General features: G+C 40.0%; 1 protein-coding gene across 4 annotated transcripts in view; it reads left to right on the forward strand.

Moving 5' to 3' along the window:
- Window positions 1-23,680, forward strand: part of kank1a (KN motif and ankyrin repeat domains 1a) — a 292,375-nt gene extending 268,695 nt beyond the window's left edge. For all 4 annotated transcript variants that reach the window (XM_067983269.1, XM_067983270.1, XM_067983272.1 and 1 more), the window contains 8 exons: window positions 6,087-6,201; window positions 9,844-10,077; window positions 10,594-10,681; window positions 11,592-11,811; window positions 13,228-13,370; window positions 16,128-16,328; window positions 21,764-21,862; window positions 22,679-23,680. In XM_067983269.1, the coding sequence (XP_067839370.1) occupies window positions 6,087-6,201; window positions 9,844-10,077; window positions 10,594-10,681; window positions 11,592-11,811; window positions 13,228-13,370; window positions 16,128-16,328; window positions 21,764-21,862; window positions 22,679-22,741 (1,163 nt within the window). In that variant the 3' untranslated portion in view covers window positions 22,742-23,680. The remainder of the gene's footprint in view (window positions 1-6,086; window positions 6,202-9,843; window positions 10,078-10,593; window positions 10,682-11,591; window positions 11,812-13,227; window positions 13,371-16,127; window positions 16,329-21,763; window positions 21,863-22,678) is intronic.
- Window positions 23,681-24,100: the final 420 nt, after the last annotated feature.

Here is a 24,100-nt window from a genome sequence, read left to right on the forward strand (position 1 = left end):
TTGCTTTGACAGCACCTCCCTCCCCTGCAATTTCTACCATCAAGAAGGACCAGAACAGCAATGTTATAAAAATATCATCACCTACATGTACCCCTCCACAGGCGTTTCTGTGGCCGTAAACGTGACTCCAGGATGGTTTGTTGCCTCCCTGGTGCCAGGGTCATGGATGTCACTGAGCGGCTACAGGGCATTGTCAAGGGGGAGGGTGAGCAGGCAGAGGTCGTGGTCCACATTGGGACCAACGACATAGGTAGGAAGGGAGATGAGGTCCTGCATCAAGAATTTAGGGAGCTAGGTAGCAGATTGAAGAGCAGGACCTCAAAGGTTGTAATCTCTGGATTACTCCCAGTGCCACGGGCTAGTGAGTATAGAAATAGGAGGATAGAACAGATGAATGCGTGGCTAAAGAGTTGGTGCAGGAGGGAGGGTTTCAGTTTCCTGGATCACTGGGCCTGCTTCTGGGGAAGGTGGGACTTGTACAAGTCGAACGGGTTGCACCTGAACCAGAGCGGGACAAATATCCTTGCGGGGAGGTTTGCTAGCACTTTTGGGGGGGGTTTAAACTAACTTGGCAGGGGGATGGGATACAGAGTGGAGCTACAATAGGGGGTGATGTGCAGCCAAATATAGAGAAAAAAACAAGTCAGCTTGGAAGACAGGGCAAATATGTGAGGGCAAGGCTGGATGGCATCTATTTTAATGCAAGGAGTCTTGCGAATAAGGTGGATGAACTGAAGGTGTTTATCAACACATGGGAGTATGATATTGTTGCTGTCACAGAGACATGGTTGAGGGAGGGGCAAGACTGGCAGCTCAATATTCCAGGGTACAGAATCTTCAGGCGAGACAGAGGGGGAGGTATAAGAGGAGGGGGGGTCGCAATATTAATTAAAGAATCAATTACTGCCATAAGGAGGGATGATATTTTAGCAGGTTCCTCTAATGAGGCCATATGGGTGGAGCTTAAAAACAAAAAGGGGGCAAGCACTTTGATGGGAGTGTACTATAGGCCCCCAAACAGTCAGGGGGAGATAGAGGAACAGATATGTAGGCAAATCTCAGAAAATTGTGCAAATAATAGGGTAATAATAGTGGGGGATTTCAACTTCCCCAATATTAACTGGGATACTCAGAGTGTAAAATGCTTAGAGGGTACAAAATTCTTAACGTGCATCCAGGAGAGCTTTTTGAGCCAGCATGTAGAAAGTCCTACAAGAGAGGGGGCGGTACTGGACCTAATTCTAGGGAATGTGGCCGGCCAAGTGGAAGAAGTGCTAGTAGGTGAGCACTTTGGTGACAGTGACCATAATTCGGTGAGATTTAAGGTGGTCATGGAAAAAGACAGGGAGGGGCCGGAAATAAAGGTTCTAAATTGGGGGAAGGCAGATTTTAATAGGATAAGGCAGGATCTGGCCAAAATTGACTGGGATCAGCTGCTTGTAGGAAAATCCGCATCGGAGCAATGGGAGTCTTTCAGAAGGGAGATTGAGACCATACAATGGCAACATGTTCCCGTAAAGGTCAAGGGTGGTTCCAAGAACTCCAGGGAACCTTGGATGTCAGGGGATATACGAGAATGGATTAGGAAAAAAAGGAGGGCTTTTGGCAGATACTAAAGACTAAAGACGGAGGAAGCCCTAGAGGAGTACAAAAAGTGCAGGGGGATACTTAAAAATAAATTAGGAGATCAAGGAGGGGCCATGAAATAACACTGGCGAGCAAAATAAAGGAAAATCCTAAGATGTTTTATAAGTATATTAAGGGTAAGAGGATGACTAGGGAAAAAATAGGGCCCATTAGGGACAAAAATGGCAATCTGTGTGTGGAGCCGGCAGATGTAGGAGGGGTTCTAAATGAATTTTTTGCATCTGTTTTCACTATGGAGAAGGACAATGTAGACATAGAAATACGGCAGGGGGACTGTGATATACTCGAACATATTAACATCGAGCGGGAGGAGGTATTGGCGGTTTTAGCAGGCCTAAAAATGGATAAATCCCCAGGCCCAGACGAAATGTCTCCCAGGCTACTGTGTGAGGCAAAGGAGGAGATTGCAGGGGCTCTGACACATATATTCAGAACCTCTCTGGCCACAGGGGATGTGCCAGAGGACTGGAGAACCGCTAATGTAATACCATTATTCAAGAAGGGGAGCAGGGAAAAACCGGGGAACTACAGGCCAGTGAGTCTAACATCAGTGGTCGGAAAATTATTGGAAAAAATTCTGAAGGACAAAATTAGTCTCCACTTGGAGAAGCAAGGATTAATCGGGGATAGTCAACATGGCTTTGTCAAGGGAAGATCATGTCTGACTAATTTGATTGAATTTTTTGAGGGGGTGACTAGGCGTGTGGATGAGGGTAACGCAGTGGATGTGGTATACATGGATTTCAGTAAGGCCTTCGATAAAGTCCCCCACAGGAGACTGGTCAAGAAGGTACGAGCCCATGGAATCCAGGCTGCCTTGGCACTTTGGATACAAAACTGGCTTAGTGGCAGAAGGCAGAGGGTGATGGTCGAAGGTTGTTTTTGTGACTGGAAGCCTGTGGCCAGTGGGGTACCACAGGGATCGGTGCTGGGTCCCTTGCTGTTTGTGGTCTACATTAACGACTTGGATATGAATGTAAAAGGTATGATCAGTAAGTTCGCTGATGATACAAAAATTGGTAGGGTGGTAAATAGCGAGGAGGATAGCCTCAGTCTGCAGGACGATATAGATGGGTTGGTCAGATGGGCGGAACAGTGGCAAATGGAATTTAACCCGGAAAAGTGCGAGGTGATGCACTTTGGAGGGACTAACAAGGCAAGGGAATACACAATGAATGGGAGGACCCTAGGCAAGACAGAGGGTCAGAGGGATCTTGGTGTGCAAGTTCACAGATCCCTGAAGGCGGCGGAACAGGTAGATAAGGTGGTAAAGAAGGCATATGGGATACTTGCCTTTATTAGCCGAGGCATAGAATATAAGAGCAAGGAGGTTATGATGGAGCTGTATAAAACACTGGTTAGGCCACAGCTGGAGTACTGTGTGCAGTTCTGGTCGCCACACTACAGGAAGGATGTGATCGCTTTGGAGAGGGTGCAGAGGAGATTCACCAGGATGTTACCAGGGCTGGAGCGCTTCAGCTATGAAGAGAGACTGGGAAGATTGGGTTTGTTTTCCTTGGAGCAGAGGAGGCTGAGGGGGGACATGATTGAGGTGTACAAAATTATGAGGGGCACAGATAGGATGGATACTAAGGAGCTTTTTCCCTTCGTTGAGGGTTCTATAACAAGGGGACATAGATTCAAGGTAAAAGGCGGGAGGTTTAGAGGGGATTTGAGAAAGAACTTTTTCACCCAGAGGGTGGTTGGAGTCTGGAACTCACTGCCTGAAAGGGTTGTGGAGGCAGGAACCCTCACAACATTCAAGAAGCATTTGGATGAGCACTTGAAATGCCATAGCATACAAGGCTACGGACCAAATGCTGGAATATGGGATTAGAGTAAACAGGGCTGATGGCCGGCGCGGACACGATGGGCCGAAGGGCCTCTATCCGTGCTGTATAACTCTATGACTCTATTACAGCATCTCGACTTGGATATATAATGCAGTTTCTTCATAGTCACTGGGTCAAAATCCTGGAATTCCCTACCTTAAATCATCATTGGAAACTGTCACTATAAGGATACAATGGTTCAAGGACAAGGCCCAACACTACCTCAGGGATGGGCAATAAATGTGGCCTTGCCAGCATTGTCCATATCCTGAGAAATATTTTCCAAAGTTCTGAGGAAGAGGTGTGAAAGGCTATATGCTGTTGTCCTGTACCACAGTTACCATTTATTATTGAACACATGCTGTTCTATACATGTCTGGAGTTTTTCCAAAGCTAAAGATCCTATTATCCAGTGCTGTACATGGGTCTTCAAAACATACAGCATTAAAAATGCCAAGTCATATCTCGCATATCTACTGGAATTGTTTTTTGAGATATTCTTCATAGATATTGATAACCTGGCCAGGTGTTTATTGGAAGAGAGTTTGATGGCATTCAAGGGGATACAATTAAATTAAACTAATTAAGTAGATGGGCTAAGGAATGTCAGATGGAATTTCAGTTCAATAAATGTAAGGTAATGCACAACAATATAGGGACACTGAAACCCTCTGTACAAATGAATTGGTGTCTATTGGCAAAGGTGGAATAGGAAAAAGACTTGATGGCAGTTACCAAACATTCAATTGTAAACGTGTTCAGTTCAAAGCTGATTTCAACAATGGTAATTTAACAGGTTGTGACTAATTGGTATAGCTGCATTTGGAATATTTAACACAATTTTGGTAACCTTTTCTCTTTTGTATTTGAAGTTTCAGCAAGGATTGAGGAGGAGGATGTAGGACTCTAATTGTAAGGAAATGCTGGTAGTTTGAAGTTCTTTGAGAACTTTGAGAAAGAATATTGAGACAGGATATGATCCTGATTTTTAAAATGCTGAGAAGAATTAATCTTTTGGATATCAGCAGGTCATTTAATTTAAGTTTCAACAACTAGAATTGGGACCCTATTATTCAATAAACTATTTCAGCACTCTGTTACTATAGAATCCCTTGTGAATACTTTACAAGTCACAAGGAACATGGCTATACGTGTGAATGTCCCAGTTGAAAACAAAATTGCTTTCAACTGAGAAGGCGTGTGAATGAGTAACACACCACCTTAACTTAAATGTTCTCTTAGTTAACTAATCATTTACATTTCTGCTTTGCATTGTGTTTTAATTTTAATAAAACATTGACAAAGTAGCTTAATGCAGCAGTGTTACATGGCTTTGTTTGTGTAGTTGACATTTGTTTGTGTAGTTGACATTTGTTTGTGTAGTTGACATTTGTTTGTGTAGTTGATACTTGTTTGTGCAGTTGACATTTGTTTGTGCTGTTCATCTTTTTGAATGCTAACTACATCAGTAATTGATCCATTGTACCACTGAACAGAATCAAGGATCAAAAAGCAAGCTTTATTAAATGCCACTGTGTGTGTGTGATTCACAATAGGTTCAAAGGATCTAAAAATGTATTTCCATTGTAACCTGGAAAGCAGTTTCCTGGAAACCTGCCTGTTTGAGCAGAGGTGGTATAAAATTAGCTACGGTCACTTGCTTTTGTGTGCAGATTGTATTTTTTTTTGCTTATTTATGAGAAACCAGAGTGCATTTTTAAAACGTATTATTGTGGTAAAGTGTATTATAGTTTTCCTTTCACCCTCTCTCTTGGTCGTACTGTGTCCCTGCTTGAGAAGATGACAGGCAACCAACTCCCAGGTTTCTGTAAATGCCATTCTTGTAACCAGTGACCAAGAGTTAGACAAGAATGACCCAAGGTAGCTCTCTTTGCAGGGAATTGTCTTGCCTCTGTTCTCAAGGCTGTCCCATCACACAGCTGATACTGTGAAATTGCAGGCATGAACCTGTGGCCTATTGTGCAGGACAGTATGTTAGAACCTAGTCTTGTGCTACAGAAGAATATGATTTTTGACTTATTTGCATCTTGTTATTAAATGGAATAACACAAAACCCTGTTGACAACATTCTGAATGTTCCACTCAATACAACAAAAAACACACTCCGTTTTCGTTGTCAGAGCTAAATGTAAAATCGATTTCTTAAACTTCAAAAAGATGTAACTGCTTTGCAAGAGTACATGGGTTGAATTGTACCCTGATTTTTATTTTCACCTTTTTTGTGGAGTCTTCCCTATCCTTACTTTATCATTCCTTCTTGCTTCTCCGTTCACATTGTCCCCTCCCTCCTCACTTTGCCCGCCCTTCCCTCCCTCCCTCTTCACTTTGCCCACCCCTCCTTCTCCCAGTCACTGCAGTTTATGTCAGGAAACTTGCTGGGTTGGAAATGGCTGAGGGGGATCAAAACACTTCCATTCCATTGTGCAAGATATGAGTGTGCCAACTTTCTCTGCTACTCACCAAGCTATTGCATCAGTGTTTGGTAATACAACTTGCATCATTTTATCAGGACTGGCCATTTATACCTTGTATGTGGTTAAGCATCTTTCACAAATGCAGCATTAAACATTATTTATTTTTTTGCAGTACCTTCTAGCAGTACAGGCACACTGAAATCTATTATGAAGAAGAAGGATAGCCCCAGAAAGCATGAAGCAAATGGCACAAAGAAGAACCTTCAGTTTGTTGGTGTCAATGGAGGGTGAGTGTAAAATTTTCACTGTTGAGCCATTAATTCAATGAAGTGAGTTTGATTAATCCCAAATGACAACAAAAGAGCAATGGAGCTTCTAGGTTAAATTCCTGATTTAATCTCTCCATCACATCTCTATAATAAATAGTATATGGTTTGTTTATAATATATAGAAATGGCACCTTCAATAATTAAGAATTCTGGAAACTTGAAAAGCTGAGAAAATTCAGCCAGCTGGGTTTTACTAAAAAAAATATCTTGTAATCTCTGAATTAAATATAGTAATGAACATCTTTGCTTATACAGAAAATATGGTGATAGAAATTCAGACTTTTCTTGATTACATATCAGTAACATTGAATGTAATGAAGATGACATGCCACAGAAAGATAGGATCTCAAGATATACAATGTGTCGCTAGTATGATATTCTGAATTTCATTTATATTTTGTCTGCTGTTTATCTTTCACTCTGTATATGAAAATTATGTTTCTATAAAAGTAATAAGCTAAGAAACTATTAATCCATGTGTGATGCCTGTGTGGTTTATGTGTGTAAGCTAAAACTATTGTAAACATCACCTCAAATGTGCTTCTGAAAGGAGGAGGCGTTATTGGCAATGTAGTCATAATAACCTATTAATCCCTCCGTTTAGCACTAATGTTGGAATAAATTGTACATCTTTGCTACCTCAATTTGAAAGAAAAATATACCCCAGTTGTACAGCTGTTAACTGAATATTTAGATTAAATGACTTTGAATAAATGCTTCCTCCAGTGAAATTTATATTCAACTCAGTGTGCAGTATACTTTTGCAAATAAACTACATAGAAATACATAGAATTTACAACACAGAAACAGGCCATTTGGCCCCACTGGTCTATGCCGATGTTTATGTTCCACATGAGCCTCATCCCACCCTACTTCTTCTAACCATTTAACCCTATCAACATAACCTTCTATTCCTTTCTCCCTCATGTGCCTATCTAGCTTCCCCTTAAATGTATCTATGCTATTTGCCTCAACTACTCAATGTGGTAGCAAGTTCCACATTCTCACCACTCTCTGGATGAAGAAGTTTCTCCTGAATTCCTTATTGGATTTATTAGTGACTATCTTATATTTATATCCCATAGTTTTTGGATTCTCTCACAAGCGGAAACATTTTCTCTGCATCTACTCTACCCTATCCTTTCAAACTCCTTCATTTAGGTCACCTCTCGGCCTTCTCTTTTCCAGAGAAAAGAGCCCCAGCCTGTTCAGTCTTTCCTGCTAGTTATAACCTCTCAGTTCTGGTATCATCCTTGTAAATCTCTTTTGCACTTTCTACAGTGTCTCTATATCCTTTTTGTAATTATGCAGACCAGAACTGTGCAGAGTACTTCCAAGTGTAGTCTAACCAAGATCTATACATGTTTAACATAACTTCTCTGCTTTTCAATTCTATTCCTGTAGAAATGAACCCCAGTGCTTTGTTTGTGTTCTTTATGGTCTTGTTAACCTGCGTTGCTACTTTTAAAGATTTATGAATATGTATCCCTAGATCCCTTTGTTCCTCTACCCTATTTCGAGTCTTATTTTCCAATGAGTATGTGGCCTCCTTATTTCTACCAAAGTGCACCACCTCACACTTATCTACATTGAAATTCATTTGTCAATTACAGGCCCATTCTGTAAATTTATTAATGTATTTTGTCACAGTCTTCCTCAGTATTAACTATCATCTGCAAATTTTGAAATTGTACTTCAGATTCCCGAGTCCAAATGGTGAACAACGGTGGTCCCAGCACCAATCCCTGTGGACCGCCACTTCCCACCTTCTGCCAGTCTGAGTAAATACTTTTTAACCTTGTTAAACTACTGGTAGAATGCTACATACCTTAAAGTTGTACATCATCCTCTTTATTACCTGTTCATGTATGTCATACTACCTCTAAAGCTTTCTGTGATGCATAATTTTTTGAATAAGGTTCCTCCTCCTTTCCAAGAACATTTTTGGTAGATGAAGTCCAATACATTCTCTTTCCCATCTCTCATCCCCATCCCCACCCCCAACCAAAAAAACACAATTAATTTTCCCTCTAGTTCTTCATCTTCAAATGTTGTTATAGAAACTGGAAATATCAGAAGCACAAAGTAGCAAGCTACATCTTTAAAAGGAATTTTCATTTAAAACTACCTTATGTACCTACTAGTACATGATGGCTGTAATCACAGTTGGTGTGGTCCACATATGATGCATCATGTCTTTTAGTACGAAAAAAGACGCAGGAATTCTGTGGTTGCCAGGTACTTCATAAAAGATGGATGAAATTTGATGGTGTTGGCCACAGAAATTGTCTTGGTATCAAATTAGTTGCCATACTGAAATTGGCAAAATAATGGTGTTGCTCACAGTGAGTCCACTTCACCTGATGCCTTCATTCTATCGCCATAACCTTGGCTGTCTTTTTTTTCCCAAGCTCTCTTTTTCTCTCCGAACCTGTCTTCCGAGATGTCTTTATCTTCCCTAATCTATCTCTCCCATCTCTCTCTGTCTCCTTCTCTCTCTCTTTCTTTCTTTCTTTCTTTCTTTCTCTCTTTCTTTCTCTCTCTCTCTCTTTCCTTCCCCTCCCCTTCCCCTTCCCTCCCTCCTTTCTCCCCATCTTCCCTGCATTGGAATGAACTTCAGGCCAAAAGAGACCCAGAGAAGCACCACCACAGGGAAGCAAGCTGACCCAGATGCCTATATGAGCTGTGAAGCAGAGGTGGCAAAAGCAGGGCCTGTGCTGTTCAGGAGGCAAAAAAGATTTTTTTTTAAAGATGTGAATTTTAATTACCAAATGTGGGGTGACTGCAGTTCTGGGAGGGCATTACAAGATGTAGGAGCACTGAAAAATATAGTTCTGATGTTTGGCAAGGGAGTACCAGGGCTCATAGGGTGAGGGATGTTGGGGTATGGAAGAAAAGGGGGAGAGGGAATCTGGGGGTATGAGGGGAGTGGGAGTGGAGAGGGTTACTGGGTGTGGTGGTGGGAAAGTGAATTTGGCATGTATCAGCACTGGGATGGGGTGAGGGAGGGTGATCCCAGGGATGGGAGTAGCAGGAAAGGTTATGAGGTGCTGCAGAGAAAAGCACCATGATGGGGTTTTTTTGGGGGTCTGGTCAACTTCAGGAAAAAGTGTGGGTGGGTGGAAGTAGTGAGAGGGAGCAGAGAGAATGAAGAGAGGAATGAGCATTCAAGACGAGGGAGTCTGTTTGGCCGGAGGGAGTCAGCATATTTCTTAAAAGGTTTTCCAAGAGTGACTGATGTGCAATTCCGCTTGTATATGCGTTTCACTTTTCTTGTGCAAGTGGAATTAAAACATTAACATTTCTAACGCATAATTACAGATAGAGTTCCAGTGTTTGGTGCATAGCAACGTCACAGATATGTGAAAATATTGTAGTTGTCCTTTTTAGTTCTAATGTGTTATGCTCATCTGATAGCACTTTCATTTCAAAACAGTTGGCCTTCTGTGCAGTCAGCACAATGTTTGAAAATAATTTGTGCTCCCTCTGTACCAGGCACTTCATTATAGCATGCTATTTGGCTAGCTGCCAAATGTACTGTTATGGCTAAAGTCTACTGTAATTACACAAAATTTATCAAGTAATTTTATTCTCTTAAAGGTACGAAACCACGTCCAGCGATGATTCCAGTTCAGATGAAAGCTCATCTTCTGAATCAGATGATGAGTTTGAGGATCAAGAGTATTCTAAGGATGATGTTGAGGTTAATAGTGAAGTGCTGCCAGAAGGACCTGATGTATGTAGGACTGAAATTGCAAACGTATCAAATGAACACCAAGTTGCAGAGCTGGAAGGAAGTGAAAAAGAGGCTGATAAAGTGGAAATAAGGGAGAGGTATAAAGTTGCTTTCGTGAGAAATGTAGAATTTGTATACAACATAGTGCAAGGGGCCCTAATAATCCTTTGGGAAGGTGATCCAAATCCCAGTGTAATGCAAGTGTACATCAGATTGTTGTAATTCCAGCCACTTTTAATTGCAGAGATCATAAAACTCTGAAGCTCTTCCACTTCCTGATTTTTTTTTAAGTCCTCTGCCAGTATTTGTGTTTCATTGAAAATGCACTGAATACCAGTGAGTTCTTAATCTGAGCCATGGCATCAAGGGGGCGATACAAAGTGGAAGCGAGGCATTTTCCCCCACAGGAAGGGGAAAAACCCATTGGTAAGCTGCCAAAGGCCATTCTTGCTATGGTGGCTGCTTGTTGTCAGAAAATTGCAAGCAATGTGCCTGTCCGCTGTGTAACTGGGGAATGGTGGATGAGTCAGATTTGAAAATACAGTAATAAACAAATTGAGATGCCTTTTTTTATCCTGTGTAAATATTTGGTGTGACCTTTTTTTAAACATTAGGTATGAGTTAAGTGAGAAGGTGGTGTCGGCATGCAATATACTGAAAAACCAGCTCAATGACCCAAAAGCAATGGCAAGCAAAGACGTGGTAAGTTTAAGTTGAACATCAGTATGTTTTCAGAAAGACAACAGAAGTGCAAGTATAAATATATTTTAAGAGTAAACAAGCTGTTGAATTTTTTTTAATTATTATTATTTCTACAGTAAAATAACAATGTAACAAATTAAATTATTCCAGAAGATGTTGTGAATTGAGCAGAAGTTATTTCTACCTTGTCTTTCAGAATATGTAGAATATATTAACAAAGTAACAGAAGGTGCTTTTAAATAAAAATCAGATTTGATTACACATTCGAGCCTGTTTATGATCTTTTCTATAGAGACCAGCAGGCCAAGGGTGAATAGCAAGAAGTGGGAGTTGGTGAATTGTCTGACATTTTATTGGATTACATTTGGGAATCAGGAAGGATTTATGCAGAGCTTTCATTCCAGATATGAAATTGTTGGGGTAGATTGTAAATGGGCTGTGGAAAGAATGAATGAAATGTAGTTCATTTCAAACATAGTGGCTTATCTGTTACAGCAGATTGTGAGCTTGATCAGTAAGTCTGCAAAACAAATGCACTTCTGGGACAGATTCCCGTACTTGAATTGGAATTGATTTTTTTTATGAGTAATTAGGAGAATCCATCCATGTGAAAACTGATTAAAGCTTTGGTGACATCCATTTTCATTCATTTATTAAGTGTACTTTATTGCTCCTAATGAGCTGACCGGTTATTTATTGATGCTTAGATTTTAATTATAGGTAGGTATTCATTGAATTTTAACAGGAGAGGTGCTCTATTCAATCCTACGGTGACCAAAATGGATATTTTTTTTCACTCACTAGCTCCAAGTTCACTATAAGAAGCTTCCACTGTGTTTGGCTCAGCAGCTTTTTTATCCCAATTAGAGTACCACATTCCCTAATATAGAATTTTATGTGAATTTCACAGAGACTTTGCCTAAACAATATCCAGCATGAATGGTTCCGTGTATCGAGTCAGAAGTCGGCAGTTCCCACCATGGTAGAAGATTACTTGACTGGATTCAGGGAGATTTCACCAGAAGTCTTAAAACATGTAGTCAACATGGCAGATGGAAATGGCAACACAGCCCTTCACTACAGTGTGTCTCATTCAAATTTTGAAATTGTGAAGTTGCTTCTTGATGCAAGTATGTTGAATGTTTTAAGTCTTTGCATGTTTCTGTTAATATTACCTATTTTTCAGTTAGACATGTGTCGGTTGGAGAGTCATGCATGATTTCCTTTGTGCTTGGCATCCTTTCTGCAATGTATCATGGAATGTAAATAATGGATGGTCTTCTGCAAAACTATGCTATGCATTTTAAAGAAATATTTAGCAGCAAATTTGAAAGATGCAATTTAAAGAAATGGTGTTTTACTTAGTCTGAACATTTTAAATTACTAGAGGTAACTAAAATTTCAAATATTTGTAAGACAAAATTTACCAAATGTTAGTTATTTTAAAAATCGCATATTAGCACAGGCACGATGGGTCGAATGGCCTCCTTCTGTGCCATGTTATTCTATGATCTGCCTCAGGTGCTTTGTTTAAATGTTTGTCATGATACCGTGCAACAAGATTGGCCCTACTGGATTGAATGTGTTTTCTGATGTTTACCTACCAGAGTGTACCTAAATAGGTTATGAATGGTATTTCGGTTGAGAAAACAAATTTTTAAATACCATGAAATAAATTGTTTTTTATGAATAGTACTTCATTCGTAAAAGTTAACTTTCTGTAATACAGTTTTTAAACAGATTAAAGAATAGACGTGCTGTAATCATTAAATCCATATACCTATTTCACCGTGAGTCAGACACAGGCGGGGGAGGAGAAAGAAAAAAGGGGAGGGAAGGTTAATGCTAATGGAACCATGGAGAATGTTGTGAGCACGCTTCTGTGCTAGTCTGTATATGGAGCAGCCAGAGCTATAATGTGCATCTCTGATGCATTATAATGTACTTTTGGTGCAAATTTTTGGATCACCAGTGACGAATATGTCTTTTCTTAAAGAACATTATTATTAAGTACTCTTGTTCTATTGAAATGCTAGCTTTGCTGTTGTGGCATAATATTTAGAATGTACCTGGATAAAATGTCTTGCATTTTCAAGTGTCAAAGGTATGGTTTATGAGTTATTGCATCCACTAATTGAATAATTGTTTAAGAACCTAAGAAATAGGAGCAGGAGTAGGCCATACGGCCTCTCGAGCCTGCTCCACCATTCAATAAGATCATGGCTGATCTTCGACCTCAACTCCACTTCCCAGCCTGATCCCCATATCCCTTGATTCCCTTAGTGTTCGTAAATCTATCAATCTAAGTTTTAAATATACTCAACGACTGAGCATCCACAGCCCTCTGGGGTGAGAATTCCAAAGATTCACAATCCTCTGAGTGAAGAGTTTATTACTATTGGAAGTTAATCAAAATGTATGTTCCACTTTTCTTTTTCAATGCCATTGGATAGCTGGTATTGGCAAAGGGTTATCTATATTAACAAAGCTTTTCTGGATTATTTTGACAATGGTGTTTGAGGAATTAAGATTTTGTTTTATTACAGATGTATGCAATGTTAATCAGCAGAACAAGGCTGGCTATACTCCCATCATGCTTGCTGCCCTTGCTGCAGTGGAAAATGAGAAAGACATGAAAATTGTGGATGAACTGTTTAGTCAAGGAGATGTGAATGCCAAAGCCAGTCAGGTTAGAAATGTCCTCTTTTATATTGCAGCAATTGTTTTGAAAAATCATTATGCAACTCTTAATTTTAACCTTTCAATTCAACATGAAACCATTCCTAATATCTTGCCTCTTCTTTTGGATATCTTGCCTCTTTTTAGTTGCTGCACTGTGTTGAGTTTTACTTTTAGATTGTGACAGTCACTCAATTGTTTGCTCGTTTTCTCTTTCATTCTGATTTTCTTTCTTCCACTATGCGCCTTGGCCCTTCACCTTGATTTTTCAATAAAATAAACAGTAATATGTATCTTGTCCTCAAGCATGCTAATTAGATATTTAGGTTTGAATTTAGTCCTCTCAAAAAAAAAATGTTTTGGTTAGTGATAGTGAATGTATCTATGAATTGAGTTTAATAGCTGCTAAACATTGCTAAAACCATTTTTATATTTTTCAAACATGAGATATTTTTGGTAGCAGTACAATAGTAATAAAATCATAGCCAAACACAGCTAACCTCTTTATGGCAGCTAATTTTCTTGTGCAACCAACCTTATTTCCTCTTCTCCCTTTCTCTCCTCCTCTCTCCTCTCCTCCTCCTCTTCCCCCCCCCCCCCAAAATAAATAAAGATTAAATCAAATATGTCTAACTAGGACGCTCAGGCCTCCTTTGACATCTGTTCCAGCAAATATTACTATAGTTGTGTCAGAGCTCTGATTCCCATGCTGACCTTTCAACCTTTATGTTCATCTCCTTCCTTGGACTTATTTTCCTTGTGCTTCCCTCTAGTCTATTCCACACCGTAAACACCTGATTTAAGTCAGTCCAGTTATCTGTCACCACTGACTTCCTAATCCTGCATTACATTTTCCCTGAACTTTCTTGTATGTCTTGTAGCTTAATTACAAATTCAGCTTTCAAGATACATTTATTTTGAGTTATCAATTAGAAAGCTAAATAAAATATCAGGATAATAATTCTAACAGAAAAGGAAACTGGATCAAAGTTTTACTTCCCCATAAGTAACATTTACAGCAGTCCAAATTTTTGAGGAGGCCACTAACTTGGACAAGGAAGTGTCTATGGATGTTGCCTATAGCATTTGATAAGGTTCCTCACAAGATTATTAGCAAAAATAAAAGCACATAGAATTGGAAATAACCTTGTGACATGGGTTGATAATTGGTTGGGAAGTAGGAGACTTGAGAGTAGGGATGAAGGGAATGTACTTTTGACCGGCAGAATGTGACAAGTAGTGTTCCCCAGGAATCTGTACTTGAGCCTCAGCTTTTTAACCATAAATATCAACGACTTGGATAAAGGTACACAAAGTTGTCTATACACGTTAGGAGGTACAGTATGTTGAGCCGATGGGAGCAGGAAGTTACAAAGGGACATAGATAGATTAATCGAGTGGGCAAAACTGGCAGGTGGGGTTTAATATGGGCAAGTGTGAGGTCATCCAGCTTAGAACAGAGAACAACAAATCGGAATATTTTCCTAATGGCAAGAGACTAGGATCTATGGAGGAGCAAAGAGATTTGGGTCTCCTGGTACACATCACTAAAAGCTAGTACACAGGCACAAAAAGTAATCAAATAGGCGAATGGAATGTTGGCCTTTATCTCAAGGGGGATGGAATACAAAGTGTAGAAAGTTATGCTTCAGTTATACATAGCCTTGGTCAGACGCCATCTGGAGTGTTGCGTTCAGTTTTGGGCAACACACCTCTGGAAGGATATATTGGCCTTGGAGAGGATACGGTGCAGAATCACCAGAATGATACCAAGGCTTATAGCTTCAAATTATGAACACTGGTTGCATAAACTTGGCTTGTGCTCCCTTTAGAAGGTTTAGGGGTGATTTCATTGAAGTGAATGAAAATGATAAAAGGATTTGGTAGAGTAGATACAGAGAAGCTGTTTCCTCTGGGAATCCAGAGGAAGGATTAATCTAATCTTAAAATTAGAGCTGGGCCATTTTGGAGTGAAATCAGGAAGCACTTTTTCACACAAAGTGTAGCGGAATTCTGAAATTCTCTCCACCAAAAGGTTAGGTCAATTGAAAATTGAAATCAGCCAATTTTTATTAGGTAAATGTATCAAGGGATATGGATCAAACGCGGGTAATTGGAGTTGAGATACAGATCAGCCCTGATCCAATTGAATGGCAGAACAGGCTCGAGAGAATGGCCTATTCCTGTTCCTATGTAAATTGTATATAGTGTGTGGAAGGAACAAGCTTCATGGGTTGGGTGCTTGAGCTCCCAGGGAGGTGTGATTAAGATGAAAAATGCAGATATGAATCCTTGTTCTACCATCCAATGCTGCAGTGTCTTGGAACTCAAGTGTGCTGTTACAGTTGCATTTTTTATATCCTTTTTAGATATCTTTTAAAATACATTTGTCTTTCTTTATAGTCTCCCTGTGATATGTACCTTCCTTAACTGATTGGAAGAAGGACCCAGGCCCATCATTGTTCCTCCTTGGCCAGCCACTGGAAGTTGTACAAGAGCAGCCTGAAATGTCTGGCTGTCTGATTTTTCTGTGTCGCCCTATTGTGCAACATCTAGCCCCACTTGAGCTCCCAGGGAGGTGTGATTTAAGATGAAAAATGCAGATATGAATCCTTGTTCTACCATTCAACGCTACAGTGTCTTGGAACTCAAGTGTGCTGTTACAGTTGCATTTTTTATATACATTTTCTGGCCAGGAAATAGTTCTTGCAATGTATAGCTCAAAATAAGCTCTGTATTTCATTGGTTGTGTATCTTGTGCATTTAGGCTGGTCAAACGGCACTGATGCTTGCAGTGAGCCACGGTCGGATGGACATGGTGAAAGCTCTTCTTCTCTGTGGTGCTGATGTCAATATCCAGGATGACGAGGGCTCTACAGCTCTAATGTGTGCAAGTGAGCACGGGCACGTGGAGATAGTTAAGCTCCTCCTAGCCCAACCTGGATGTGATTCCACCTTAGCTGACAGTGTAAGTTACTATTAAGACATTTTACTGCAGGGTCTAAATGTTTGTCTCTTTCAGGCTGTTTATATTGAACTTTCTATCTGTAATATGTACCGTCTTCTTCTCTGTACGGGAACATTTATTTCATTAATACTAAATGCGATTGCATCGAATAGTTTAACCTATGTCAGTTGAGATGTAGAGGATAGCCAGTGGATCTGATGTAGTATTTCACAGCCAGTCACTGATGATTAACATTTGAAAAGGTCATGGGTGTTTTAGAATTGTGGAACATCACATTACTGTGGTTGCTATCAACTGTGCTATTTGTGTAGGAAAAGCAGAGTAAATATCACCAGTTTCAATGTATTTTTAATCCTTTCCCTGCAAAGATAGCCACATTAATCCCACCTTCATCATTGAGTCCACCCACACCTGCACTAGCTACAGGGTTTCAATTACTTTGTGAATCTGTCCATCAGCGCACCAAGTTGCAGAACACGTCTCTTTGCTAGTAATTTCTGCAAAATATTCATGAAGCAGGAATTGGTGTTTGTGATATATTGGATTGGAAGGTCTAAGGAGAAATCTTGAATTAGCAAACCAATGGAGAAATTAATCTGTTGACAGAAGAAAAATACTGCAGGTGCTGGAAATCTGAAATAAAAGCGGAAAATGCTGGTAATACTCAGCAGGTCAGGCAGCATCTGTGGAGAGAGAATCTGAACTTAGCTGGAACCGCAGTTGGGGTGGTGCAGTTGGCCTCTGCACCACTGGGCTAGGGGAAGTTGGAAAAAATCTGCACCTGATCACTATCCTGTGACTGGAAAGTTTGCTTATGGACTTTGGGTGAGAATAGGACCAGGGTCAGCTGTGATGCCCTCCATAGAGGAATGGTTTTCTGGCATTCACTGTGTAAGCCCTCACATAAAGAATAGTCACTTGGATGAGATACTAGAGAGCTTCCACCACCCATAAAACTGCAACTATTGTAAGTCATTGTCTTCATTTACTTTTACCCTCAAATTTCTCCTGCCAACTCAAAAGGCAATGTGAATTGGGCACATTCTGAAAATTAATACAGAAAATAGCAACAAAAAGATTTTACCTGAAACTACAAAAAAAACTTACTGTCGTATTTTTTAAGTCAGGTAATTTAGATACCAGCAAATTTACAATGCTAAACAAAAATGTTCTGAAATCTATTAATTCAAAACTGTGTTGTGCTGTACCACTCCCTAGCTTTATGATTGTAAACAATTTTACAACACCAAGTTATAGTCCAGCAATTTTATTTTAAATTCACAAGCTTTCGGAGATTTTCTCCTTCCTCAGGTAAATGTTTCCTACCTGAGGAAGGAGAAAATCTCCGAAAGCTTGTGAATTTAAAATAAAATTGCTGGACTATAACTTGGTGTTGTAAAATTGTTTACAATTGTCAACCCCAGTCCATCACCGGCATCTCCACATCATAGCTTTATGATGGGGGTTTGTGCCCACTGTACCCTGCATTGTGAGTTGGTTTTTGAGCTTGCCACATGGAGAACTCGCTGAATGGTGACTTTGTGCTGCCTGTGATCAGAGGAGGTAAAATCAATGACATCAGATCACTCAAGCAGCATAGGCAGACATCCAGAATCAATTTGCCTTCCCACTGCTGTCACTGAAAGAATGGTATGGGATCAAAAAGGACAGGGAAAAATATTTAAAACAGGGTCCTAACTATTATTTATCATCTAGTAAATTGACAGTCTCATCCATAGCATCGTGTGAAGCCAGACCCTTTCCCACAGGGAGTGAGTGAACATCTCAGGAGAGTCCATATTGTAGCTTTAGCAGAGACTTGGGAGCAAGCCTGCAGCCCATTCTCTGAGCTGAGAAACTGGTTAGTGCATAGAAATTTCCATGGTGAGAGGAGACAGGAGAAAATAAAATACCTAACCAACAAAACATGGGAAAACATTATTTACTAAAATTAGTACCATACAGCTCATAAATTAGTCACAAGATACTTGCAGACGACACCAAATTGGGGGGTGTAGTTAATACCGAGGAGGACTGTGACAAAATACAGGAAGACATTAATAAATGGGCATGTAATTGGCAAATAAATTTCAATATAGATAAGTGTGAGGTATTACATCGTGAGGTAGTGGTTGTTGGAGGCCAATCATCTCAGCCCCAGGGCATTGCTGCAGGAGTTCCTCAGTGCAGTGTCCTAGGCCCAACCATCTTCAGCTGCTTCATCAATGACCTTCCCTCCATCATAAGGTCAGAAATGGGGATGTTCGCTGATGATTGCACAGTGTTCAGTTCCATTTGCAACCCCTCAGATAATGAAGCAGTCCGAGCCCGTATGCAGCAAGACCTGGACAACATCCAGGCTTGGGCAGATAAGTGGCAAGTAACATTCGTGCCAGACAAGTGCCAGGCAATGACCATCTCCAACAAGAGAGAGTCTGACCACCTCCCCTTGACATTCAACGGCATTACCATCACCGAAACCCCCACCATCAACATCCTGGGGGTCACTATTGACCAGAAACTTAACTGGACCAGCCATATAAATATTGTGGCTACAAGGGTAGGTCAGAAGCTGGGTATTCTGTGGCGAGTGACTTACCTCCTGACTCCCCAAAGCCTTTCCACCATCTACAAGGCACAAGTCAGGATTGTGATGGAATACTCTCCACTTGCCTGGATGAGTGCAGCTCCAACAACACTCAAGAAGCTCGACACTATCCAGGACGAAGCAGCCCGCTTGATTGGCACCCCATCCACCACTCTAAACATTCACTCCCTTCACCACCGGCGCACAGTGGCTGCAGTGTGTACCATCCACAGAATGCACTGCAGCAACTCGCCAAGGCTTCTTCGACAGCACCTCACAAACCCGCGACCTCTACCACCTAGAGTACAAGAGCAGCAGGTACATGGGAACAACACCACCTGCACATTCCTTCCAAGTCACACACCATCCCGACTTGGAAATATATCACCGTTCCTTCGTCGTCGCTGGGTCAAAATCCTGGAACTCCCTAACAGCACTGTGGGAGAACCTTCACCACACGGACTGCAGCGGTTCAAGAACGCGGCTCACCACCACCTTATGGAGGGCAATTAGGGATGGGCAATAAATGCCGGCCTCGCCAGCGACGCCCACATCCCATGAACGAATAAAAAAATAAATAATTTTGGTAGGAAAAATAAGGGGGCTACAAATTGCTTGGATAACAAGAGTCTAAATGGGGTAGAGGAGCAGAGGAATCTGGGGACACAGATATACAAATCACTAAAAGTAGTGACGCAGGTTAATAAGGCCATTTTTTTAAAACAAAGTAAACTAAGCACTGGGATTCATCCTAGAGGGATACAATTGAAAAGCAGTGAAGTTATGTTGAACTTGTGTAGAACCTTGGTTAGACCACACTTGGAGTACTGTGCACAGTTCTGGTCTCCATATTAGAAAAAGGATATAGAGGCATTGGAGAAGGTGCAAAAAAGATTTTCTAGAATGACACCAGAACTGAGAGGCTACACCTATCAGGAAAGATTGAGCAGGCTGAGGCTGTTTTCTCCAGAAGAGAGAAGATTGTGGGGAGTGATCTGATAGTCTTTAAGATTACGAAAGGGCTTGATACGGTTGACGTAGAGATGTTATTTCCACTTGCGGGGGAGACCAGAACTAGGGGCCATAAATGTAATATAGTCACTAATAAATCCAATAGGGAATTCACGGGAAACGTCTTTACCCTGAGCATGATTAGAATGTGGAACTCGCTACTACAAGGAGTAGTTGAGGCGATTAGCATAGATGTATTTAAGGGAAGATAGATGAACACACACGGGAGAAAGGAATAGAAGGATATGCTGATTAGGGTTAGATAAAACAGCAAGGGAGGAGCCTCGTGTGGAGCCTAAACACTGGCATAGACCTGTTGGGCCGAAAAACCTGTTTCTGTGCTGTACATTCTATGTAATGAATGAGGAAGGAAGGCCATTCAGCCCATCTTAATTCATCCATCCAGAATGACCCGACATTCCCTCCCCCCCGCCCCCCCCCCCACCATTGTCACATCTAGCTGTTTCTTAAATGAGTTCAGGATTTTTGCCTCTACCTAGAAGTGCATTTCAAGTACTGATCACTCTGTGTGAAGAAGAACCTCCTAAAATCGGTCCTTTATATTAAACTTACCTTTTATTAGTTTGAAACTGTGTCCACTTGCCCTACTCACATAGTTTATTTTACAGTAGTGCTCTGGATTAACCTTTTGTATACCATTTGCTGATTTGTATATCTCTAAGATCATCTCTCAGGTTTCCTCTCCAGGCAGAAAGATTAAAAGCACCATGGTAATTATTTTTTCAAAATTATACTAAGGAAGGAAGTGAAATGCTTCTATGTAAATTAAATCTAATATAAAGGATCCATGCTTTAAACACATCAATTATCAATATCTTGTGTGAAGACCCAAGACCTTTCAGACCTGCTACCTGAGTGATGCTAGTTCTGTGAGGAGGCATAAACCATTGCTTCTCATTATTCAGCATTATACAGCCCTTCCAAATTTAAACTTAATTTTCTTTGTTGTGTTCGCACACCGTTAAATTATATAAGAAATCTTTGGAAAGAGTGAGGAAAAAATGGTTTACATTTTTTCACCATTCTAGTGAGATTTTTGAACTGTTCTGAGGTGGTTGCTTTGTACTTGTGGAATAACAGATGTGTTATGTGTGATTAGTGAAATTTATATGAGATTATGATATTCATTGCACACATAACACTGGTTCATTTTATGGCAATACCTGGCAAAGACAAGGCCCAGCAACACATGTCATTTCTATTGTATATTTCTAAGTTTCAAGTAGCCCTCTGGGATATTTTATATTATCAGTCGTGGGCGACCTGCTTTCATTATATAAATGCAAAAGGATTTAGCCATGTAAATTGTTCTCATTCAGTGTTTTTGGAGATTTTAAAGTCTGTGTTTCATCAGACATTTGGGCCATTTTCAGACTGTTAATAGCTTGGAACAACCCAGTAGCCAGTAACTGGTGTTCTGATGTGCAGCCATCTGCAGCTCAAAAATGGATAACAAGTACTCAGATACTGGTCGATAAACCTCATAACACATCATATTTACAAACTGCAGTTTTATATTTTTAAAGGAAAATGTGAGACAATCTGGGGATGTTAAACCAAATAAAATGCTTGTGTGTATTAATTCTGGTCAGTAAACTCTTAGTAGATAATCTACCCAAATTTCAATGTACTTTGGTTTTACTGGTTGTAACACCACTGAGTTGAAAAGAAAAGGAATGATTTTTTTTAACGGAACTGCTGGCAATTGTCCAGAATTACTTTCAAAACACATTTCATTCTGATTTTCAAATATACAAGGGTATTACCATTTCTGGATTCATTAAGTAAATTAACCCATTTCTGTCTTTATATTCAGGATGGAAGCACAGCATTGTCCATTGCTCTAGAGGCTGGTCATAAAGATATAGGAGTTTTGCTTTATGCTCATGTAAACTTCTCCAAAGCTCCATCACCGGTGAGTACATGTTCAGATCATTTTCCTTCAAATTAATGATGTTTCATCTAGAGCTTAAATGATGTGGATAAATGTCTTTCATTTAAAAAGATGCTTGGCTTCATTGTTTGGTCAGTGAAAAGCTTGTTTATGTTCCCTTGGTTTTACTGCAGCCGAGATATTTAGACTTTTCCTTCCCCCTTTGATCTCCACAACACACCCAGTCATGTTTGAGAGCAGTGCTGCTCTGTGTGCAAGCAGCTCAGCCTGGCTAACTCTTTGACTTTACTTCCTCCTGCCCTGTGAGGGAAATGCCTAGCCTGGGCTCCATGTTTTCCATAACAGGATGGCTGAGGCTAGTAACCCACCATCTGAGGAATTCTGGGCATGAATCTGTGTCACAGTCACTTGGACTTTCAACACCTTTACCACTGCATAGCTTCATTTGTTAGTTCGTTGTAGGTGATACTAGCTAATCTGATGCATTTTACAGACTATATTCTGCATCTAACACTGTACTTAATAGGGAACTACTTTACTGCTAAATATCTTAAAATGAAGTGGGAATAAAATTTCAGAATACTTTTTTTTAAACTGAGCACTAAATAGAATTTATAAGTGTATTTAAATGTTTCCAAAATTGATTAAAACATTGAGCACAGAAATGTCTATAGTCGCTACTCTTAACAAAAAATTACATGGATAATTTAAAGAGACGTTAATGCTTGAACCCTGAATCAGTAAAAATATTGAATAGGTTACACATTTGTTCAATGTATCTTTTTAATTGAAAACACAATGTAGTTTTCAATGTCCTAAATCTATCTTTTTTTTTAGGGTACACCCAGGCTAGGAAGAAAAACCTCTCCAAGCCCAACCCGGCGAAGCAAATTTGATTGATTCCTACCTGCCATTGACCCAGTCCTGTACCAAGCTGCTATGTATTCCTGTTAACATTGACAGATACTGAATGTAAATGTGTGCCTGAGCTCACCAGCAAAAACTTCTTTTTTAGCAATAGTACAAAAAGGTAGCTCTGCCAATCTACTGACCAGCAACTAAACTGGAAAGCGTTATGGGGGCTGGCATTCTACAGTCTTCATTACACACTCAGCATTACTATTGCCTCAACCTATGCTGCTGTAGCAAGCTTTCTTAAAGAGTGTTTGTTTTAAAATGCTGTCTTGTCTCTTTGTTTTAGTCCACAGTGAACACATAGCACACGGCAGTTTAGCTTTCTCATTATATTGCATTCATTTAGAAGTTGTAATCTATATTTTGTCTGTATAAACTTTCATTAAAACAAGTGTCATGATATTAATGGCATACTTTTAGAACACTACATCGTATTTATAATATTTGGAAATATACAATTGAGATGATTACATTAAAATTAAGTAAGTGTTTAGGTGACATGAGGGATGACCATTGTTTAGGTTTCCCTTAATCACAGAAAGGTATCTCCTGATTCTTGTAACTTTTATATATCAAACAAAATCATTTGTATCTGTTAAAAATTGAGTAACGCAGTATTTTCAAACTATTTTATACATACCCTAATAAAAATGAATTTACATGAAGAATTACATAATTTACTATTGAACATATCTTTTTAATTCTTTTAGAAATTGTTTACGTCATTGTATCTAATTTGTTTTTAGCGTGACGTTTGAGATTATTTGTATATCGACTTCGGTCCTTCAATTAAAGCCCTGTACATGGTTTTCTGTGCATATTTATAAAGACTGCAATCTTGTCACATTTAAATTTTGTCACGTGTGTATTTAAATGTTTGAAGTGCCTTAGATCCTTGCCATATTTTCAGAATAAAAGCTGCATTATGCTAATTCACTGTGTTTGTTTCTACTATTAATGCTATCTTAAAATTCACAATGCAAATCTGCTTAGACATTGGCTTGGATTTTTTGTCTGTATTGTGGCAGATTTGGAGTTGATGGTGGAGGAAAATGGAGAGGGGAGGCCTCACTCCAATTCCCCATTAGTCAAAAACCCTGATCAGATTTTACTTCACCTGCAATGTGGGTGGCCAGCAGCACCTACTGCATGCAATGTGATTTGATTTAGGCAGTGATGTACAACTTTGGATTTCCCATCTCCAATCTCAATGCCTGTATCAAAAGATGTGGAGATGCCGGTGATGGACTGGGGTTGACAATTGTAAACAATTTTACAACACCAAGTTATAGTCCAGCAATTTTATTTTAAATTCACAAGCTTTCGGAGGCTACCTCCTTCCTC

Source organism: Heptranchias perlo, chromosome 4 (genome assembly GCF_035084215.1).
Source record: "Heptranchias perlo isolate sHepPer1 chromosome 4, sHepPer1.hap1, whole genome shotgun sequence".
NCBI classification, from domain to species: Eukaryota; Metazoa; Chordata; class Chondrichthyes; order Hexanchiformes; family Hexanchidae; genus Heptranchias; species Heptranchias perlo.